This window comes from Hypanus sabinus, chromosome 14 (assembly GCF_030144855.1).
Source record: "Hypanus sabinus isolate sHypSab1 chromosome 14, sHypSab1.hap1, whole genome shotgun sequence".
NCBI lineage: Eukaryota > Metazoa > Chordata > Chondrichthyes > Myliobatiformes > Dasyatidae > Hypanus > Hypanus sabinus.
The window spans coordinates 92292552-92317087 of NC_082719.1; the positions used below are offsets into that span (position 1 = coordinate 92292552).

The window sequence follows — 24536 nt, forward strand, 5'->3', positions numbered from 1 at the left end:
TAAACGCTTAGATACCAAACTGTGTTCCTCATGGATATCTACTGGGAAGAAAACAGTCTTTGTCAGATTTTACAAACCTCTTAGGAGGTCAATGGATTTGCAGTATTGACTGCTGGAATCTGGAGCAAAAAAAAGTCTGCTGAGGAATTCGGTGGGTTTCGAGCAGGCGCCTGTGGGGTTGCTGTAGCAAGGAGTTCTTTCCTCTAATTGCTATATTCCTCTCTACCAAATACTCTTTTACTAGTGAGGGTGGGAAAGGGGGGGGGGGGAATGGAAATTTATCTTGTGATTTTTGGTAACTATTCTTCTTTCTCTATTGTTTGTGGAGTCAGATTCCTGCCCAGATTCATCAGAGAGGGGTGCCAAATCATTTTCATGGTCTGAGCTTGTTAAATCATTATCACTGACTCTGATGGTTGTTGGGCAGCCTTGGCAATATGGATAATGATGGCACGGTTTTATATGGGTGTTTCTTAACTGGCAAGGTGGAAGCATAGATGCACCAACAATGGATGGATCTTGAGACAGGACAGCACAAAGGTACTTCGCTACTTATACCTGGTCAGCTCTTTGAAAGGCCTCTCCAATTATTACCATTCCTCTGTCCAACTTATCTAATGCTAATTCCCTGTTGAGATATAGTATCTGCCCCTTCATGAAACAATTTTTAAAATAAATAGTGTAACTTTGGAACAGCCGTGGAAACTTTCCAGTTCACTTGTGTAACTTCTGTATTTAAGGGCATTCATAAGATTGTTATTTCCTGTTTGGCTACTGCAGTGATAGATTCGCTGCCTTTTGGGCTTTGCTTTTTCCACTTGGTGTTCCAGTTAATTTTCAAAGTTCTACTTTATCCATAGTTATCCTATTTAATTGCTCCCCATTTTTTGAAATGTTGTAAGGGCTTTGCTGAGTTCTTATGTAAAGATAATAATCTCTGTGATAAGACGTATGCCACTGTCGAGCAATACTTACTGCCCATTGCATCACTGGCAGCAATGAAGGTCTTCCATCTCTGGTGGTGTTCGGGCTTTCCTTCATCATGTCAGTAGCTTCCTCTCTGTTTTCACGTCTGTTAGTCATGCAAGTCCTGAGTGGAGACCCAGGAATACCATCACACTCAGCTGAACGATTCTTCATTGCTGTTTCCATAACTGTTTTGTTTGACCAGTCAGGGTTGATAGCACTGAGCTGAATCCCTGAACATGGAGGACCAGTGGACCATTCTTAATCTGGCCTCTACCTTTTGACCTGTCTGGCATGGGTGACCCTACCAAGAGCCAAAGCATAAAGCCCTGACTCCAGCCAACATAGCTCTCTGGGTCATTGAGGCATGCAAGCCTCTAAGTCACAGCAAGGTTGTTGTTCTCCTGGAGAGTTGGGCAATCCTGATAGGGGCTAATCTAGTGGACTGGGGCCTTGGTTGCCATGCACCCTTGGAGCCCACAATGGCCTTGGGAAAATTTATTATAGTACTGTGTGATATTGCTTTGGTAAAATAAAAGTGAGTTAGAATATTAAAGATAGCAATATCCCAGAGTGTGGAAAGCTTGGCACTTTGGCATCACCACAGTCGCAAGCAAGCTGGATTAACAGTTTTACAGTATAAGTTTGCATTCCAATTATAAAAGTTCAAAGTAAATTGATTATCAATGTACATGTGTCACCATATACAACCCTGAGATTCATTTTCTTGTGGGCACACTCAATAAATCCATAATAGAATAACAACAATAATAGAATCAATGAAAAACTGCACCAACTTGGGCATTCAACTAGTGTGCAAAAGACTGTGCAAGTGAAAAAACGAAAGAAATAATATAAGAATAAAAAACATAAGGAATAAATATCGAGAACATGAGATGAAGAATCAGAATCAGGTTTATTATCACTGGCATGTGACGTGAAATTTGTTAACGTAGCAGCCGCAGTTCTTGAATGAGCCCACAGGTTGTGGGAACATTTCATTGATGGGACAAAGTGAAGCTCAAAGTAAAATTTACTATCAGAGTACATACATGTCACCACATACAACCCTGAGATTCTTTTTCTTTTTCTGCAAGCATACTTGGGAAACCTATTGAACAGTAACCATAACTGCAAATGCAGATATAAATAAATAGCAATAAATAACGAGCATGAAATAGCATGATAAAAGAAATTGAGTGAAGTTATCCCCTTTGGTTTCAGAGCTTGATGTTTGAGGGATAATAATTGTTCCTGAAGCTGGTGGTGTGAGTCCTGAGGCTCCTGTACCACCTTCCTTGTGGCAGCAAAATGGAAGAGGGCATGTCCTGGATGCTGGAGGTCCTTGATGATGGATGCTGCTTTCCTGCAACATCGCTCCGTGTAGATGTGCTCAAAGGTGGGGAGGGCTTTACCCGTGATGGACTAGACCATATCCACTTCTTTTTGTAAGATTTTCAGTTCGAGGGTGTTGGTGTTTCCGTACGAGGCTGTGATGCAGCCAGTCAGTATCCTTTCCATTACATGTCGATGGAAGATTTTCGCAGTCTTAGTTGTCAAATCTTTGCAAGCTCCTAAGGAAGTAGAGGCATTGTTGTGCTTTCTTCACAATCTGCTTGCGTGCTGGGCCCAGGAAAGGACCTCAGAAATAATAACACTGAGGAATTTAAAGTTGTTCACTCTCTCCACCTCAGATCTGATGAGGATTGGCTCATCATTCACTGATTGAAAAAAACAAGTGATCATCAGCATTTTTATTTCTCATTGATTAAAGATTAAATTCTGTTCCTCTGGTCCTTTTAACAAATGTTTTACTTTTTGCTGATTATAAGGTCATTCATTACTTAGTGGCCATTGTTTGTGTCTACCTGTCTTTTTTCCCCTTTCTTTCCTCCCAATTCCATGTTCTCTGTGTGCACTTGAGCTGTGTTAATCCTTGTAAGTGTCATCTCAAGTTTAATGTACAACCAAATTTGTTTTCCTTATAAATATATTTTAATACCCAAAAATTGTTCCTGATTTTCTGGGCTTATAATTAGGAGGCATTTCAACTTGGGCAACTGGGACAAGCAGGAAAGATGCTGTGGTTAGCATGGATCCGCTGGGCCAAAGAGCCTGTTAACTTTGACTCTCTGGGCTTGTTTTTTACTTAAAAAAAAAGTCTCCAATATTTCATTTAACTGTGTTTCTGTTTATGCTCATTTGACATTGTACATTCTAAGTATCTAAGTTCAAAATAAATTTATTATATTACCTTGAGATAGTAAATTTTTGTGGCATGATATTTTCCATGGGTGAGAATAGTGATAAAGGAGATATAAGCATTTGTTAGTCTCGAGAGATCATGGATTTGCTCCTTGGAAAGTTTCCAGGGCGCAGGCCTGGGCGGGGTTGTATGGGAGACCAGCAGTTGCCCATGCTGCAAGTCTCCCCTCTCCACACCACCAGTGTTGTCCGAGGGAAGGACACTAGGCTGATACAGCTTGGCACCGGTGTTGTTGCAGAACAATGTGTGGTTAAGTGCCTTGGTCAAGGACACAACTCGCTGCTTTAGCTGAGGCTCGAACTAGCGACCTTCAGATCACTAGACCAGCACCTTAACCATGTTGCCACGTGCCAATGCCAAGGAGATAAATCAGCAAGTAATAGGCTGTCCAGTCAAGCTTCACCCAGGACCAGGAGAATGGTAAAAATGGTGCTATTTTTAAAAGCTTAATATTTTGGATCCTGCTTTATAGCGATCCTGAAATATTTTCATTCTCCTTTGAAGATGATGATTACTGATATATTTGAGTGGTTGAAAAAGTCAAAGTCCTATTTTCACATGTTATGGGAATTCAGATTTTAAATGTATTGAATCTGGTTTAAACTTGGGGAGCCAACTGTAACTTGAATCCAACACTTAAGCTCAGTTACAGAAAGCTACTTGATTTGGTGGTGAGGATGGAGGGACTGACTCTGTCAGATGTGCCCACATCAGCGTCCACATTACTGTGCACAGAACTGCAAGCTTGTTTTTGTTGTGATCAAGCAGTTACTGTAAATTGTAATAGGCATTGATTTGCTTCCTTACCCAGTTTTTGGGAATGAAGTCTTCCACATCCATATCTTAAGTGACTTTAACAGAGAAGTATTTCTCAGCTGTCATTAGTGCAGACTGTTTTTAATTTCTTTGTGGCATATCTTCTAAGTACAATGTTGGCAAATGATCAAAGAGGTTTCTTTAGTTGAATATTAAATTACTGCCAAGGTATAAATTGTTTTAGCTTCAGAAGAAAAAAACTTGTTTTTTAAAAAAAATCAACGTTTAAACTTCAGCGAAGTCATAAAGTTACTTTTTATTATGCAGTTAATTTTTTCAACCTTTCCAAGGCACTTTTCTAAGCAAAAAGACAGCTGATGTTAAGCTTAAAAGATAATTGATTATAAGGTCATAGAGCACTCCCGCACAGAAACAGTCCCTTTTGACCATCTAATCCATGCCAAACTGTTACTGGATTTAGTCCCATCACCATCCAAACTCCTCCCATCCATGTATTTATCCAGACTTCTCAAAGTGTTGAAGTCAAACCTGCACCCGCCACTCCTGCTGGCAGCTCATTCCACACTCAAACCAGCCTCTTGAGTGAAGGACAATTGAGGGCTTAGTTAAACTGTGGCATTCACAAAGTATTTTCGAGGAAATCGTGATGAAGAAGTACAGTGGGGCTCTCATTCTTAAGACAGAGCAAATTCTTATATTTTTATTTATTTAGCAATACAGCATGGAAAAAGCCCTTCTAGCCGCACTGCCCAGCAACCCCTAATTTAACCCTAAACTGAACACCCATGGAAAACCCATGCAGAGGGTGTACAGACTCCTTACAGGTGAATTCCACCACCCCGAGCTGTAGTAGTGCTGCACTAACTGCTATGCTACCATGGCACCCAAAATAGTATTTGTGGGGATGCAATTGGGAGGTGAGGTTATTAGTCTGATATCAGCAATGAGAACAATGAACTGGGTTAAACTTGAGGTTTGAAGGAACTTTGGGTTAAAAAGAGCTTTCAGATGAGATGAACGTTGGGTAAATGGTTAATGGCATGGATGCTCAGAGAGCCATAATGGTGTAGGGTCTGGAGAAGTGTGGAATAATCTTGACCTGCTGGGCAAACCCTGTTGGAGTGGATATGGAGATAATAGAACGTTTAAATCCCTGTTTACAATGCTGAAGTGGCAAATAAATTGTCTCCTGTCTGAGCCAGATTCCGGGAAGGCACTGAGAGATGATGCTAATAGGATCAAGGCTCAACTTTATTCAGCGGATACACTTACATATATTGAGTTAGGAATTTGCTGTGGTGCGTTGATTGCTGTGACATGCAACAAAAAATGACATTCAACAATTATAAAGGATTATATTAAGGTAAGTTAAAGTGTAAATATAATAAGGTGTGCATTACTATATAAATACCAGTATGTACCTTAAATGTAAACAGCATTATAAAAGTGGTTTGAAGTGTTCAAGTATAGTGCATTGAAGGGGGTTAACTAGAGCAGTTTAATCTCAATTTGACATTTCCTCTCAGATAGACCATTAGTTCGTTCTGTTTTACTCAGTTGAGAACAGAGGGAATGTGGACAGCATGTGGAAGAAAGAGTAGAACTATTCTTGGCGTGACATAGCCCTCAACCTCTTTGTGGTTTTGGCAAAGGTTAGAGCGGCCAAGTCAGATCTGGCAGAAGGTGGGACAGGACCCTCAGGACCCTCACCACCAGGTCCAGTAACAGTTATTACCCCTCAACCATCAGACTCTTGAACCAAAGTGGATAACTTCACTCAGCTTCTCTTGAAATGTTCCCACAACCCACAGACTCAACTTCCAAGGACTCTTCATCTCATGCTCTTGATATTTACTACTTGAAGTAGGAGGGTGAAGTGGGATCCTGAAGTGGGAGGGTGAGGAGCCAGAGGTCGTGGTACATGTAGGTACCAATGACATAGGTAGGAAAGGGGAAGAGGTCCTGAAACGAGAGTATAGGGAGTTAGGAAGGCAGTTAAGAAGAAGGACCGCAAAGGTAGTAATCTCGGGATTACTGCCTGTGCCACGCGACAGTGAGAGTAGGAATAGAATTAGGTGGAGGATGAATGCGTGGATGTGGGATTGGAGCAGGGGGCAGGGATTCAAGTTTCTGGATCATTGGGACCTCTTCTGGGGCAGGTGTGACCTGTTCAAGAAGGACGGGTTGCACTTGAATCCTGGGGGGACCAATATCCTAGCGGGGAGGTTTGCTAGGGCTACAGGGCAGACTTTAAACTGGTAAGATGGGGGGTGGGGGCGGGAATCAATTTGAGGAAACTATGGGAGGGGAGGTTAGTTCACCAGCAGAGCAAGTAAATAGACAGTGTGTGAGGGAGGAAAGGCAGGTGATGGAGAAGGGATGCGCTCAGCCCGAAGATGTAGGGGAGAAGAAAGGAAAGGATAATAAATTTGAATGCATTGTTAGGGATGAAAAGAGAGGAGGGGGTGGAGAGTATCTTAAATGTATCTATTTTAATGCTAGGAGCATTGTAAGAAAGGTGGATGAGCTTAAAGCGTGGATTGATACCTGGAATTATGATGTTGTAGCTATTAGTAAAACATGGTTGCAGGAAGGGTGTGATTGGCAACTAAATATTCCTGGATTTAGTTGCTTCAGGTGTGATAGAGGAGGAGGTGTTGCATTGCTTGTCCGAGAAAATCTTATGGCAGTGCTTTGGAAGGATAGATTAGAGAGCTCCTCTAGGGAGGCTATTTGGGTGGAATTGAGGAATGGGAAGGTGTAGTAACACTGATAGGAGTGTATTATAGGCCACCTAATGGGGAGCGTGAGTTGGAAGAGCAAATGTGTAAGGAGATAGCAGATATTTGTAGTAAACACAAGGTGGTGATTGTGGGAGATTTTAATTTTCCCACACGTTGACTGGGAAGCTCATTCTGTAAAAGGGCTGGATGGTTTAGAGTTTGTGAAATGTGTGCAGGATAGTTATTTGCAACAATACATAGAAGTACTGACTAGAGATGGGGCAGTGTTGGATCTCCTGTTAGGGAATGCGATAGATCAGCTGACAGATGTATGTGTTGGGGAGCACCTCGGGTCCAGTGATCACAATAGCATCAGCTTCAATATAATTATGGAGAAGGACAGGACCTAGAGTTGAGATTTTTGATTGGAGAAAGGCTAACTTTGAGGAGATGCGAAGGGATTTAGAGAGAGTGGATTGGGTCAAGTTGTTTTATGGGAAGGATGTAATAGAGAAATGGAGGTCATTTAAGGGTGAAATTATGAGGGTACAGAATCTTTATGTTCCTGTTAGGTTGAAAGGAAAGGTTAAAGGTTTGAAAGCACCATGGTTTTCAACGGATATTAGAAATTTGGTTCGGAAAAAGAGGGATGTCTACAATAGATATAGGCAGCATGGAGTAAAGGAATTGCTCGAGGAATATAAAGAATGTAAAAGGAATCTTAAGAAAGAGATTAGAAAAGCTAAAAGAAGATACGAGGTTGGTTTGGCAAATAAGGTGAAAGTAAATCCAAAAGGTTTCTACAGTTATATTAAAAGCAAGAGGATAGTGAGGGATAAAATTGGCCCCTTAGAGAATCAGAGTGGTCAGCTAAATGTGGAGCCGAGGGAGATGGGAGAGATTTTGAATGATTTCTACTCTTCGGTATTCACTAAGGAGAAGGATATTGAATTCTGTAAGGTGTGGGAAACAAGTAAGGAAGCTAAGGAACCTATGACAATTAAAGAGGTGGAAGTACTGGCACTTTTAAGAAATTTAAAAGTGGATAAATCTCCGGGTCCTGACAGGATATTCCCCAGGACCTTGAGGGAAGTTTGTGTAGAAATAGCAGGAGCTCTGACGGAGATCTTTTAAGATGTCATTAGAAACGGGGATTGTGCCGGAGGATTGGCGTATTGCTCATGTGGTTCCATTGTTTAAAAAGGGTTCTAGAAGTAAGCCTAGCAATTATAGACCTGTCAGTTTGACATCAGTGGTGGGTAAATTAATGGAAAGTATTCTTAGAGATAGTATTAATAATTATCTGGATAGACAGGATCTGATTAGAGTAGCCAGCATGGATTTGTGCGTGGAAGCTCATGTTTGACAAACCTTATTGAATTTTTTGAAGAAGTTACGAGGAATGTTGACGAGGGTAAGGCAGTGGATGTAGTCTATATGGACTTCAGCAAAGCCTTTGACAAGGTTCCACATGGAAGGTTAGTTAAGAAGGTTTAGTTGTTAGTTATTAATGCTGGAGTAATAAAATGGATTCAACAGTGACTAGATGGGAGATGCCAGAGAGTAGTGGTGGATAATTGTTTATCGGGATGGAGGCTGGTGACTAGCGGGGTGCCTCAGGGATCTGTTTTGGGCCCAATGTTGTTTGTAATATACATAAATGATCTGGATGATGGGGTGGTAAATTGGATTAGTAAGTATGCCGATGATACTAAGGTAGGAGGTGTTGAGGATAATGAGGTGGGTTTTCAAAGCTTGCAGGGAGATTTATGCCGGTTAGAAGAATGGGCTGAACGTTGGCAGATGGAATTTAATGCTGAGAAGTGTGAAGTTCTACATTTTGGCAGGAATAATCCAAATAGAACATACAGGGTAAATGGTAGGACATTGAGGAATGCAGAGGAACAGAGAGATCTAGGAATAACAGTGCATAGTTCCCTGAAGGTGGAGTCTCATGTAGATAGGGTGGTGAAGAAGGCTTTTGGAACGCTGGCCTTTATAAATCAAAGCATTGAGTACATAAGTTGGAATGCAATGTTAAAATTGTACAAGGCATTGGTAAGGCCAAATTTAGAATATTGTGTGCAGTTCTGGTCACCGAATTATAGGAAAGATATCAATAAATTAGAGAGAGTGCAGAGATGATTTACTAGGATGTTACCTGGGTTTCAGCACTTAAGTTACAGAGAAAGGTTGAACAAGTTAGGTCTCTATTCATTGGAGCGTAGAAGGTTGAGGGGGGATTTGATCGAGGTATTTAAAATTTTGAGAGGGATAGAGAGTTGACGTGAATAGGCTGTTTCCATTGAGAGTAGGGGAGATTCAAACGAGAGGACATGATTTGAGAGTTAGGGGGCAGAAGTTTAAGGGAAACACGAGGGGGTATTTCTTTACTCAGAGAGTGATAGCTGTGTGGAATGAGCTTCCTGTAGAAGTAGTAGAGGCCAGTTCAGTTGTGTCATTTAAGGTAAAATTGGATAGGTATATGGACAGGAAAGGAGTGGAGGGTTATGGGCTGAGTGCGGGTAGGTGGGACTAGGTGAGATTAAGAGTTCGGCACGGACTAGGAGGGCCAAGATGGCCTGTTTCCGTGCTGTGATTGTTATATGTTATATGTTACTTGTTTGCTTATCCATCCCATCATTTTCTTCTTGTATTTGCAGTTTGTTGTGTTTTGCACACTAGCTGAACACCCAACTTGGTGTGGTCTTTTATTGATTATAATATGGTTATTGCTCTGTTATGGATTTATTGAGTATGCCTGCAAGGAATTGAATCAGGGCTGTATATGGTGACGTGCATGTACTTTGATGATAAATTTATTTTGAACTTTGATATTTTTGGTGAAGAAACTGGATCGGTTTCTTCTGTCAATACTTAATACTGTCAGTACTTCTGTCAATGCTCCTTAAGGTCAGTATAAAGTGGGATCAGTCTTAAGATCACATAATGTATTTTGCCAGCACTCCACATATTGTACTGAGTTGACTAAGGAGACATTCTTTACTGTTTCACCAGTTCTCAGTCTTCTTCAGCCTGATTTGAAAATGAGTTTCCTCTGAGGTCACAGCCAAAGTGCTGTTACAGTAATAGGGTGTTGCATGCTTAATTTAATTGGACACCTCATCCTTCTGGCAATCAAAAGACAAATACACGTATAATTGGCATTACCTGAGGATTTGGGTTTATTAAATGAAGGTTGTAAGTATCATTTAGTCTAGCGTGGATAAATAACTTCACTCACCTCAACTCTGAACTGATTCTACATCCTGCAGGCTCACTTTGAAGGAACCTAATACTCATGTTTTCAGTTATTTATTTAATTTGCAATTTGTCTTTTGCACATTTGTTGTTTGTCAGTCTTAGTGTGTCATTTTTCATTGATTCTATTGTGTTTCTTTGTATTTACTGTGAATGCCTGCAAGAAAATAAATCTCAAGGCAGTATATGGTGACATAATATGCAATTTGTAATAACTTTGAGCTTTGAACTTATGCATAAATAAATATTTTACATGGAAAAACCCTTATTTGATGCTTGAAGGAAGAGGATTTGCCTCCCCATACCAACAGCTGGACTCTTTTTGGGTCCTGAACTCATTTCAAGTGTTCACCATGTTGTAGCTTCGATTCTTGAGTCCAGTGGGGAGTGCTATTGGGTCTCCAGGCATATGGCTCAGTAGGTTAATTGTCCACATGGGTGTGATTGGGTGGCATGGACTTGTTGAGCCGGAAGGGCCTGTAGCTTTACTGTATCTCTAAAAAGAAATGATACCTATTAAGTTTTTGGATTTACATGAGTACAACTGGAGGTTGTTGACACTGGCACATTTTGTTCACATTTCCCTGCAATTATTTAGACAATTTATGTGTCAGTCACGCACTGGTAGACTTTGACATTAATCCAAAGTAATCAGATTCATTTGTCTGTTTCCATAGCTTTCTAGTGAAATAGAGCACCGCTGAGCAAAGTCCACGTGCTTATTTTGATTCTTCACTGTAATTTAAAACAACTGGGGTTTTGGTTTTGGTGAATAGTATGATAGGCTGTTTTGCTGTTGAGCAATTTCCCCTTAACTGTTTCACTGTTCATCTCAAACCTGTGATCTACAGTACCAGTCTTGCCCAACCTGAGCATGCATTCAGCCGTATAATTTTGTTAGGAATAGAGAGGATGGAGTACTGTAGGAGGGGTGGGACAGGGGGTGTGTGGCGGCTGCAATTACCAGCCTTACCATCAACCGGGCATATTAAAGTGTCCTGTAGCCGGCCATCCTCCTGATAATCTGGCAAACGACTGAGCTGTTGCATCACACCGGCCTAAGATGGGGCTGGATAATTGGATTGTGCCATTCTGCTACAGCCAGAGGGATGTTCTCTGGAGCTGCTTCATTTGTGCCGCAAACACGAGGAAATCTGCAGATGCTGGAAATTCAAGCAACAGCACACACAAAATGCTGGTGGAACGCAGCAGGCCAGGCAGCATCTATAGGGAGAAGCGCTGTCGACGTTTCAGGCCAAGACCCTTGGTCAGGACTAACTGAAAGGAAAGATAGTAAGAGATTTGAAAGTAGAGGATAGGAGTAGACCAGAGGGGGTGGGATGAAGCTTCCATATCCTTTCCCTTCTCCTGCTCTGTATCATTTTCGCCAATCACCTTTCCAGCTCTTAGCTTCATCCCACCCCCTCCGGTCTACTTCTATCATTTCGCATTTCCCCCTCCCCCCTCTACTTTCAAATCTCTTACTATCTTTCCTTTCGATTAGTCCTGACCAAGGGTCTTGGCCTGAAACGTCAACAGCGCTTCCTATAGATGCTGCCTGGTCTGCTGTGTTCCACCAGCATTTTGTGTTCATTTATGCCGTATCTTTTTAAGGAGGGGAATGTTTTCTCTCCCCTGCAATTTACTGTGGACTGGCCAGCATCGAATACAAACCCACAGTCAGGAGATGAGTGGTGTCTCTTGGGTTGAGGAGTATTTACTATGTTGTTGTAACCAAGTTCTGTTTTGTTTAGCTGATTCAAGTTTGGACTCTAGAACAGTTCTGTTGAGTTTGTAAACATTTTGGGTAAATAAAACCCCTTTTTTTTCCCCACCTTTACCTGCTCTCCTAGTTTTATGCTCACCCTGGTCCTTCACAGAGTGGCAGGGTACTGGTGGTGGTGTGGGCTCAGATACACTTAGCTCCGAGACACCAGGCAAGGTCAGCTGATTCCACACAATTGGTATATTGATCATTACAGAATGTCTCTCTGATGCTTCCTGCTCCCTCCCCTCTCCCTTCCCTTTTCCCAACCATGATTCCCCTCTCCCTGCCCCCTTCCCACTCTCAGTCCACACTAAAGACCCATATCAGAATCAGGTTTATCATCACTTGCATATGTCATGAAATTAATTTTTACTTACGACTGCTATGTATATATCACATTGAATGTGTGTGTATATGTGTGTATGTGTATATACATTTACATACATACGTACGTACACTCAAGCCCCAGCAATTTTCGTGCAAATTTTCTCTGCACTCTTTCAACTTTCTGTGCATGTTTCCTGTAGGTAGGTGACCAAAATGTACACCATACTCCGAATTTGGCCTCACTAGCATCTTGTGCAACTTCAACAACATTCTTTCTCCTCTACTCAGTGTCTTGAGTTTTGAAAGCCAATGTGCCAAGATCTTTATGACCCCATCTATCTGTGATGCCACTTTCAGTGAACTATGGATCTATATTCCAATATCCCTCTATTCTACCACACCATGTCAGAGCCTACTGTGTAAATTTATCCTGATTTGCCCTTCCAAAGTGCAAACACCTCATACTTGTCTGCATTACATTCCATTTGCCATTTTTCAGCCCATTTTCCCAGCTGGTCAAGATCATGCTGCAAGCTTTGATAGCCTTTCTCGCTGCCCACTACACCCCCAATCTCGGTGTCATCCTCCGATTTGCTGAACAAGTTTATGACTTTATCATCTAAATCATTAATGACGATGATAACAACCAATGGACCCATAGCCTCCGATCAGAAACATAACCAACCACTACCACTCTCTGGCTTCTCCTGCTAAGTCAATGTTGGATCCCACTGACTACTTCATCCTGAATGCCAAAATGACGTTATCTTCTGGACCAGTCTCCCATAAGGGTCCTTGCTTGGTAACTTCCTTGAAAACCAATAAGATGGGTTCAGCATGCCCTACTTCATTTAAAATCATGTTTAACTATCCCTAATGAAGCCTAGGTACTTAACAATGAAGCTACCCTTCATTCCTCCAGCAGTTCACACGTGGCTAAGGGCATTTTAAATATTTCTGGCTGGGCCAAGGCAATTTTAAAACTTGTGCCCCACAAAGTCTGGGAAGGAGCAACTTATCTGGCCCTCGGGGATTTTTCTGTACATAGCCAGCACCTCTTCTGTAATCTGGGTATGCTCCATGACCTCACTACTCTTTTGCCTTTGTATTATAGCCTCTGTGCCTGCCTCCTGAGTAAAACAGTTGCAAAAGATTCCATCTCTCTCAGCTCCATGTGTAGATGACCATGTGCTGATCTTCAGGAGGACCAATTTTCTCCCTTGCTATCCTTCAGCTCTGAATATAGCAATGCAAACCCTGGTGTTCCCTTTCACCACGTCTGGCAGAGTAACCTCATCGACTTAGCCCTCCTAATTTCTCCCAAGTGTTTTCTTGCATTTCTTATATTTAAACACTCCATTTGATCTCAATTACCCAGAGTGGTATGTGCCTCTTTTTTTCTTTGCCAGGGCCTCAGTATCCCTCAATAATCAAGGTTCTCTAAACCTGTTACCCTTGTGTATTTATTCAAGCAGCAGCACACAGATTCTGTACTCTCAATATTTCACTTTTGAAAGCCTCCCACTTACCATGCATCTCTTTGATTCAAGATTCAAAAACGTTATTGTCATTCTAACCGTACATCAGCTCTGCAGGGCAGAATGAGACACTGTTTCCCAGGAGCAGTGCAATCATAACATAACAAACACAACACTAAATAATAAACATAACAGTAAATAGTAAAACACAACAGCCACAAGTCAGTTAAAAACAAGTTATAAGTGTCCAGTGCAAGTTAAAAGTGTCCAAAGCAGAGTCGGGTCGAACAGCTATTTGGCAGTCTGACTGCCTGTGGGTGGAAGCTGTTTAGTAGCCTTGTGGTTTTAATTTTGATGCTGCTGTAATGTTTACCTGATGGCAGAAGAACAAACAGTTCATGGAGAGGGTGTGAGAGGTCTTTAATGATGTACCGTGTCTTCTGGAGGCATCGACTCTGAAAGAGGTCTTGGACAGAAGGTAGGGAGAATCCAAATAACATCCATATAACATCCAAATCCACACGTGCTCAGTCCTTTCTGATGCCGTCAAAGTTGTCCTTGCTCCAGTTTGCAATCTCAATTTCAACCAGGCCTATCCTTCTCCATAATTATCTTGAAACTAATGGAATTCTTTATCATCATTATGTGCTGTTCTGTGTGATGTAGGTGATGCTGATCTCCTGACCGTGATTGTTCTTGGTGATTTTTTTCTACAGAAGTAGTTTGCCATTGTCTTCTTCTGGGCAGTGTCTTTACAAGACGGTTAACCCCAGCCATTATCAATACACTTCAGAGATTGCCTGACGTCAGTGGTCACATAACCAGGGCTTGTGATATGCACCAGCTGCTCATACGTCCATCCACCACCTGCTCCCATGGCTTCATGTGACTTGATCAGTGTGGGGGTGGGGGGGGTGGTGCTAAGAAGGTGCTGCACCTTGCGCAAGTGTGACCTGTGGACTAACAGAGGAAAGGAGTGCCTTACACATCCTTTGGTAGAGCCATATATCACCACCTTGCCACCCATAATGAAAGTACAATTACTAAAACCAAAGCATTCCCCTATATAGACTTGTGTTGCCTACTCTGTCTCATTCCTTAAGAGAAGATCCAGTACCAAACTCATCCAGTTCATACCTCTGCATATTTATTGCTTAAGGAAACTCTCATGAATACATTTGACAAACCTAATCCTATTCGATCCCCTTACACAATCCCAGTCAAAATGTGGAAAGTAAGAATCACCCACTATCTCAGTCTTATTTCTTGTAACTGTTAGTTATTTCTTTACAAATTAGTTCCTCCAGATCCCACTTACTGTCCCATTAATATGGTCATCCTGTTTCTTTCGGATTCTTCAGTTCCATCCATCTAGGCTCAGCAGATGAGCGTTCCAGTATGTCCTCCCATTTTAGCCCAACCCACTTGTGTATGGCTAGCACTTATCCCTCTAAACCAGGGTCCGCGGATCCCTTGCTTAATGGTATTGGTCCATGACATCAAAAAGGTTGGGAACCCCTGCTCTAAACCTGACCTATCCATGTACCTGTCAAGTACCTTTTTAAATGTTAATTTATCTACTTTAACCACTTCCTCCAAGAGCTCATTCTACAGACTGTCCACTTAGAGTGAAAAATAACTCTGCCCTCTCACCGTTAGCTTATGCTGTTTAGTTCTTGATTTCCAAGCCCTGGGGGGTGGGGGGGAGGAGGCGGTGGTGGAGAAAAGACTGTGTGCACATTCACCCAGTGTTGTGAAGATAAACAGGAAATATTTTTCCCCTCCTCTAAGGAGAGCCAATGTAATGAAGTCTGGAAATAATTAACTGTTCAGTAATTTTTCAGTATTTGGTATTTTTCACTGACATTTGGAGTCTTAACAAGGCTGTGCAAAATGTGAGTTCTTTGTTATACCCTGATTAATGCTTTAAGTGCGCTGGTGCTTCTCTGCCAATTTCTGATAGTAAGGAGAAAAGGTCAATACTTTGGAAAAATATCCAAACATTTATCTGCTAAATTTATGAAATACTACAAATTTCTTATATTTAAGATTTGTATCTACTATTTAGGATTTGTATTGGAGGACTTGTTAAAATAATTAGGTTTTAGTTTTATCTAGTATTTAAAAACTGTTTGGATAACACTTTGAACTTAAGAACTTATTATTTTGTTCTTATTCCAGATGATTGGTTCTGCCTCCTGCATTTACAGTGTACTTGTTTTGGCCACCATCTCTTTCTTAATTCGAGCTGACACACATGTTCTCAGAGGGAATGGTAAGCTTGATGCCTTTCTTTGAAAAGTACTGATGTTTGCTTTCGATCAGCCAGTCATTTATTTAAAAAAAAATTGTGTCTTATAATCCTATTTGAGCTCCCAGGTCTTCTTCTGCCAGTTTTTAAAATTTAAACAATCTTCTTCAAAAGAAACTTGGCAGGTCAGCTCTTTTGTGGAACTCAATACCTAAAACTATAAGAGATACAGATTCAGTTGACACTTTTAAGCACAAGATCGAGATCTATTTGGTCGGTGGTGTAGTGGCATCAGCACTGAACTTTGAGGTGAATGGTCTTGGGTTTGAAAGCAGCCGGCCCTTTGCACCCTTTCAGGCATTCCATCCTTGCTGTGTTGAGTGTCGAGCTACCAATTTGGCGTTGTTGGAAAAAACCAGACAAATGCAAAGGAAATGTCAAAAATGCTGCCCGATGCGCCACAAAACCTATTTATTTAACCTTGCTTTTAACTAATATCATTTTGTCTTTTTTTTTTGGTTTGCATTTTATCCCATTGTAAAGCACTTTGAACTAAGTTCTTTGTATAGGAAGTGCTCTATATGTTGTTATTATGGCATAGCTCTGGAGAATTGATGGGGAGTTTTGCATTCCACCTTCTAAACATTTGCAGCCTGAAGCTATGATGAGAAGGGAAGCAATTAAATTATCAAAGTGAGATGATTTTGTTCAAAATGTGATTGAATGGACTTGGAACAGAAATAGATGAAAGAAATACCCAACGGTTATGTTTCTGAAGTACCTCATTGGCTGAGAAGCGGTTTGGGGTGGGTTAAGAAAGAGGATTACAAATCCTGAGAAAATGCCCATTGATTGCTGAGTGATTTAACCTCCTTTGAAATCCTGCGAATTTTGTAGAACATATTCTTCAAGGGGATGGGTTAAGAATTCGTATCTATGGTCATGTTTATTGCTTTAAAAGTAGTTCTTGAGAGAGGTCTACTAATGTTTGTAAATGCACATAGTTAAACCTGTGTCATATTTTTTTCTAATAAATAAACATTAGCATTTGATTAAAAAAAATTGACTGGCCAATTAAAATATGAGATCAGTCCTACCAGATGTAACACACACAAAATGCTGGAGGAACTCAGCAGGTCAGGCAGCGTCTATGGAGAGGAATAGACAGTTGACAGTTTGGGTTGAGACCCTTCATCAGTACTGGACAGGAAGGGGGAAGAAGCCGGAATAGGAAGGTGGGGAGGGGAAGGTGTGCAAGCTCGAATGGGAAGCCTGATGGATGGGGAGGAGGATGAAGTGAGAAGCTGGGAGGTAAAGGGCTATAAAGAATGAATCTGATAGGAGAGTGGACCATGGGAGAATAGGAGCTCCAAAGACAAGGGAGAAGAGACGAGTTAAGACAGGAGCCAGAGTGGGGGATGGGAGAAGAGGACGGGTGTGGGAGAAAATTACCGGAAGTTAGAGAAATTGATGTTCTTGCCAACAGGTTGGAGGCCACCCACCCAGAATATGAGATGTTGCTCCTTTACCTTTTCCACCTGGCACCTCAGCTTCTCACTTCATACCCCTTCCCCCTCCCTAGCTTCACCTATCACCTGCCAGCTTGTACTCCTCCTCCCCCCACCCACCTTCTTATTCTGATGTCTTTCCCCTTCCTTCGTAGACCTGATGAAGATCTTGACCTGAAAAGTTGACTCACCATTCCCTTCCTCACTCACTGATTCCTTCAGCATTTTGTGTGTGTGTGTGTTTTAGTTACTTTGGCCTTTTAGAATGTTATTTCATCGACAGTCTTCACAAAAATCAAAGTAATCAATCTGCTTATTAGAAGATAATTTATATGCCACATCACATTAATTTTGTGATGTTTGGTAGTTCATTCTTGTATTAGGACGGGTTTCTACAGTGTAACTTGATGTGCACCTGTTAATTGTAATTCATGGATTTGCTCTGGTAATGGCAAAACCGGTAGTGTTGTAATATAGGGCACCATGGTAATGTAGTGGTTAGCGCAACGCTATTACAGCTCGTGGCATCGGTGTTCAGAGTTCAATCCCAGTGTCCTGTGTAAGGTGTTTGTACGCCCTCCCTCCCTGTGTAATGCGTGTGTTTTCTCTGGGTCCTGCGGTTTCCTCCCCCAGTCCCAAGCTGAACCGGGCAGGTTAATGGGTCATTATAAATTGTCCCACGATTAGGTTTGGGTTGAATGGGTTTGTTGGGGGTTCCCTGGAATGTCCTGGCTTGAAGGACTGTGGGGGAATAAACATCTGGAATTATTTTTTTTTGTTCTCTCTTAGAAGTATCCTATGGAAGAATAGGAACAGATATTAACTTGATCTGCAATGCTGCAAATGACAGGTACTCTTAAGTTCTTCTTATTAACCATGAATGTGTTTGAACAGTGGTTTATCTTTTTTTATATATCCAAGTTATGGTTTGTGTGATTTTTTTTTTGCACCTTTGCAGCGTCTCCTCGGTTGGCTGGGAATGAAGAGAAATATCACATACTGTAATCTTTTGGCTGAGATTAGCGAAACTAAACCATGTGTTCTGTTTATATCACGCCTATAAAAGTTGCAGAAAGCTTTTGGAGCTGGCATGCTGTGAGAGACTGGGGGGGGGGGGTGGTGCGGGGAGGATAATTCAGAATGGGGAATGGAAGAAACGAGAAGGAGGACCGCTTTGCCAAGCACTTCCACTCCATTCGCAACGAGCAGGATCTCCCGCTGGCCAACCATTTTAATTCCAATCCCCATTCCCATTCCGATATGTTGGCTCCCGCCCTCCACTGCTACGATGAGGCAACTCTCAGGTTGGAGGAGCACACCTCATATTCCGTCTGGGTAGCCTCCGTCCAGACAACATGAGACTAAACACCTTAAGCTGGGATGTGATGCACAGAGAGGGGTTCCTATATGGAATAAGAGGAGCAGAGAAGTGGAGGCTGGGATGGTATACAGGGCTGGAGGAAGTTGTCAAGTTGCCAAAGGATTTAAATATTTTCAACTCGAAAGATGAGGCAACTGTTGTAGGTCGTCAATGAGCAGGTTTTGTACTACTGAGGTTTATTGTGGGGGGAATTGCATAACCCAGGTTTAAAATGTTGGAGATTCAAGGCTGGTAATGGCAAAAGAAAGGCCAACACCCTTAATCAGAACTGGAAAGGAAGATTCAGATTCATTTGTCACATACACATTAAAACATGCAGTGAAATGTGTTGTTTTTGCTAACAACCAACTCAAACCTTAGAATGCCCGCAAGTGTTGCCAGGTATTCCGGTACTGGTACAGCATGCCCACACTGCTGAGCAGAACAACACGTGCAGCAACAAGAGAAAAAAAGAGTAACAAAACAACCAAGATCAAAACAAGCCCCTTTCTTCCCTCCCCCTCCCACCCCCACCACGCAGACACATACAGGCCGTTCAAGACGCTCAAAACAAGCCCCCTTCTTCCCTCCCCTCCACACAGACACAGACACACACAGACAGTTCTTCAATCTTAGGCTTCAGGCCTTCAGTTAACTTGGATAGGAAGGGGACAGAAGCCAGAATAAGGTGAGGGGAGGAATGGGGTACAAGCCAGCAGATGATAAAGTGTGACCGGGTAGGGAAGAGTGAGAGGGATGAAGTAGGAACCTGGGAGGTGACGGGTGACAGAGGTAAAGGGCTGAACAAGAAGGAATCTGATAGGAGAGCACAGCCGACCATGAAAGAAAGGGAAGAAAGAAGGACACTAGAGGGAGGCGATGGGCATGTAAGGCAAAGAGAAGGGAACCAGAATGCAGAACCAGACGGTGGATGGGGGATTAATTACTGGAAGCTAAAGAAATCGATATTCATACCATTAGGTTGGAGGCTACTCTGAAGGAATATGAGGTGTTTCTCCTCCAGCCTGAGCTTAGCCTCATTGTGGCAGTAGAGGAGGCCATTGGCTCACATGTGGAATTGTAATGGCTAGCCAATGTTAGATCCTGCCTTTTGCAGTGGACGGAATGAGATGCTTGACAAAGGAGTCCACCAATCCTTGTTCGGACTTGCTGAGATCCTCCAGCATTTTGTGTGGATGTTAACTCTGAGTCTGCATTAAGTTAGTGAAGTTAGACAAATAGGCTGCAGCTATGGTGATGGGGTAGGACAAGAGGCCATGGTTTCTTTAGCTACATTGGTATATGTCAGAGTGTAACTTGTATAAGTAGGAAGATGTGGAGATTTGCACAGTAGATTGGGACTGAAGCATTCAATGTAGTCACATGCATCAAATGTTGAAGAGGGCTGACGAGAAGAATGAATAGAGCATTGTCTGTGACCTTGGGTCCAGGTGGTGACATGCTGCCATAAGGCGGGTAGAAACCAGGTTAAAGAAATTCTTTATCCCCACTCTTTGCCTCCTGCCAGTCAGCCATCTCTATCCATGCAGGGATCTTCCCTGTAATACCACGGGCTCATGCTTGTTAAGTAGCCTCTTGTGTGGCACCTTGTCACAGGCCTTCTGAAAATCCATGTAGACACCCCCCACTGATTCTCCTTTGTCTAACCTGTTTGATATCTCCTCAAAGAATTCCAACAGATCTGTCAGGCAAGACCTCCCCTTAAAGAAAGCAAGTTGTCTTTGGCATATTTTTATCACGTACCTCCAAGAACCCTGAAATTTCATCATCTTCCCAACCACTGAAGTCAGGTTAACTGGCCTGTAATTTTCTTTCTTCTGCCTCCCTCCCTTCTTAAAGAGTGGAGTGACATTTGCAATTTTCCAGCCCTCTGAAACCATACCAGAATCTGGTGATTCTTGAAGGATCATTACTAATGCCTCCACAATCTCTTCAGTTGCCTCTTTCAGAACCCTGGGGTGCAGTCCATCTGATCCAGGTGACTTATCTACCTTCAGACCTTTCAGCGTTCAAGCACCTTCTCCCTCGTAACGACTACACTCACTTCTGCTCCTGACACTCTCGAATTTCAGGCAGACTGCTAATAATTTCCACAGGGAAGAATGTTGCAAAATACTTGTTCAGTTTATCTTCCATTTCTTACCTCTACATCCACTTCTGATGAAGGGTTTCAGCCCGAAATGTCGTTATTACCTCCTCCCATAGATGCTGTCTGGCCTGCTGAGTTCTGCCAGCATTTTGTTTTTTTTTTAAAGAAATTCCTAATTCCTTACTTGAGAGAAGTTATTCAGTGATTTTAGAGAAGGTTAAATAATTGAGGTCAAAATGAGGCGTGAATGGTTTTTAAGAGAAACCGTGAATTGATGATGGAGGTGTGTAATCATTTGTGTCAATATACTTTACACTGTTATAAGAAAGGATGAAATATGAAGGTAAGCTAGACAATAATATCAAGGATGATACCAGAAGTTTTTCTCAGGCGTATAAAGAGTAAAGGAGAGGGGAGAGTGGATATCGGACTGCTGGAAAATCATGCTGGAGAGGTATTAATGGGCGACAAAGAAATGGAAGAGAAACTGAACAAGTATTTTGCAGCATTCTTCCCTGTGGAAATTATTAGCAGTCTGCCTGAAATTCGAGAGCGTCAGGAGCAGAAGTGAGTGTAGTCGTTACGAGGGAGAAGGTGCTTGAAAGCTGAAAGGTCTGAAGGTAGATAAGTCACCTGGATCAGATGGACTGCACCCCAGGGTTCTGAAAGAGGCAGCTGAAGAGATTGTGGAGGCATTAGTAATGATCCTTCAAGAATCACCAGATTCTGGAATGGTTTCGAAGGATGGAAAATTGCAAATGTCACTCCACTCTTTAAGAAGGGAGGGAGGCAGAAGAAAGAAAATTACAGGCCAGTTAACCTGACTTCAGTGGTTGGGAAGATGATGAAATTTCAGGGTTCTTGGAGGTACGTGATAAAATATGCCAAAGACAACTTGGTTTCTGTAAGGGGAGGTCTTGCCTTACAAATCTGTTGGAATTCTTTGAGGAGATATCAAACAGGTTAGACAAAGGAGAATCAGTGGGGGGTGTCTACATGGATTTTCAGAAGGCCTGTGACAAGGTGCCACACATGAGGGTACTTAACAAGCATGAGCCCGTGGTATTACAGGGAAGATCCCTGCATGGATAGAGATGGCTGACTGGCAGGAGGCAAAGAGTGGGGATAAAGGGGTCCTATTCTGCTTGGCTTTTGGTGACTAGTGGTGTTCCACAGGGGTCTGTGTTGGGACCATTTCTTTTCGCGTTACATGTCAAAGATTTTGATGATGGAATTGAAGGCTTTGTGGAGAGATGATGCAGTGATGGGAGGGTGGGACAGGTAGTATTGAGGAAGCAGGGAGTCAGCAGAAGGACTGACACAGATTGGGAGAGTGAGCAAAGAAGTGGTAGATGGAATATAGTGGTACTGGTCATGTACTGGTCATGTACTTTGGCAGAAGGAATAAAGGCTTAGACTGTTTTCTAAATGGGGATAAAATTCAAAAATCAGAGGTGCAAAGGGATTTGGGAACCCTCATGTAGGATACCCTCTAAAGGTTAACTTGCAGGTTGAGTCAGTGGTAAACAAGGCTAAAGTAATGTCAGCATTCGTGTCGAGGACTAGAATATAAAAGTAAGAGAGTAATGCTGAGACTTTATAAGTCGTTGGTCAGACTGCACATGGAATATTGTGAGCAGTTCTAAGACAGACAGACATACTTTATTGATCCTGAGGGAAATTGGGTTTCATTACAGCCGCACCAACCAAGAATAGTGAAGAAATATAGCAATATAAAACCATAAATAATTAAATAAAAATAAGTTAATCATGCCAAGTGGAAATAAGTCCAGGACCAGCCTATTGGCTCAGGGTGTCTGACACTCTGAGGGAGGAGCTGTAAAGTTTGATGGCCACAGGTAGGAATGACTTCCTATGACGCTCAGTGTTACATTTTGGTGGAATGAGTCTCTGGCTGAATATACTCCTGTGCCTAACCAGTACATTATGGAATGGATGGGAGTCATTGTCCAAGATGGCATGCAACTTGGACAGCATCCTCTTTTCAGACACCACCATCAGAGAGTCCAGTTCCACCCCCACAACATCACTGGCCTAACGAATAAGTTTGTTGATTCTATGAAAATATGTGAAAATAAGAAAATATGTGCTGGCAATGGAGAAGGTCCAGAGGAGGTTCACGAGAATGATTCTGGGAATGAAAGGAGTATTCTTTCTGAGCTTGTACTCACTGGAGTTTAGAAGAATGAGGGAGGGATCTTATTGAAACCTATAGAATATTGAAAGGCCTAGCTAGAGTGGATGTGCAGAAGTTACTTTTGATATTGTGGGAGGCTAGAATCAGACGGCATGCCGAGGAAGAGAGGGATGTCGACTTAGAACAGAAAGGTGAAGTAGTTTCTTTAGCCGGAGGGTGGTGAATCTCTGGGGTTCATTGCCACAGACAGAGGTTGATAGATTCTGGATTAGTGGGAATGACAAAGGTTATGGAAGGGAAGGCAGGAGAATGGGTTTAAGAGGGCCAATAAATCAGAATGGTGGAATGGCAGAGCAGGCCGTGTAGGCTGAGTGGGCTAACTCTGCTTCTGTCTTGTGGTCTTGTAAGATGGATGCTGGCCAGGTTAAAGAAATTCAAAGAAGGAATTAAGCTGAGTGCAAAGTCTTAGTAAAAATAATCAGTGATTTTAGAGGAAGATAAATAATTTAGGTCAAAAGGAGTGTCAGTGTTTTTCTTAAGACAAAATAGTGATTTGACGATGGAAGTGTGAATCAGTGTTTCAGCCACTTTCTTTTGTGATTTGTGCTAAGTCTGTTTCTAAAGACGATCACAAGAGATATGCAGTAAAGTGCTGGCAGTGAAATCTCTTTCTATATCTTCCTGAAAATAGAAAAGGATGAAATGTGAAGTGCTGACAGGGGGAATTCAATATCAAAACCTTAGTGTTCATTCTCCTTTTCTTGCTGATTTATTACTCAACAGTGTGGTTGAGGAACATTGTTTACTAACAGCATTTACTTTCTTGAGCTTGCAAGACTATGTTCCCCTGGGCTGGTGTAATGAATTGGGACAAGACAGGCCATTGTGTAAAATGGTGGTAGAGCAAATCAAAGGCAGATGTAAACTAAAGTTTTAGCAGAGCAGAAATGGTGGGAAAAGCAGAGTGGCACTGGCCTTTGCTGGAGGCTTTGTACAAAGCGATCTTTATTTCCATTTTGACAGACTCCCAGTTACTGTTATATAATTGAGCAGTCATACAATCATACAAGCCTTCTTGTCTCCAGTCCAAATTGTAAATACTGCATTCCTTCCTGGACCCAGATCTCATTGCACTGCTTCTGCATTCCTAAATTAAGATTCCTTAAGACAATAAGACATAGAAGCTGAATTAGGCCATTTGACACAGTGAGTCTGCTCAACCATTCCATCTTTGATTATTTATATTCCCTCTCAAACCCATTCCCCAGCCTTTTCCCTGTAACCTTTGATGCCCTTACTAATCAGGAATCTATCAACATTTGCTTTAAATATACCCAATGTCCCAAAGCTGGCTTTAACCGTCTCTGGCTGTTCCCCTAAGCGTTGTACCACCTTTTGAGTAACGTTCTAAACCCACTTTCTTTGGGCTTTGTCCAAATATTTCATTACACTACTTGTAAGGTTAGATCTATCTGTCTGGTGTACATCGAAACATACAGTGAAGTGTGTCACTTTACATGAAATCATATCTGCAAGGTATGTGCTGGGCACGTTTGTGTCGCCACGTTTCCAGAGCTAACTTA

At 42.0% G+C, this 24536-nt stretch overlaps 1 protein-coding gene across 1 annotated transcript in view; it reads left to right on the top strand.

Annotated features, from left to right (window-relative positions):
• LOC132404990 (interleukin-11 receptor subunit alpha-like) overlaps positions 1-24536 on the top strand; it is a 108534-nt gene that overhangs the window by 26609 nt on the left and 57389 nt on the right. Inside the window, exons 2-3 of the mRNA XM_059989649.1 lie at positions 15748-15841; positions 18115-18175. Of these exons, the coding sequence (XP_059845632.1) occupies positions 15748-15841; positions 18115-18175 (155 nt within the window). The remainder of the gene's footprint in view (positions 1-15747; positions 15842-18114; positions 18176-24536) is intronic.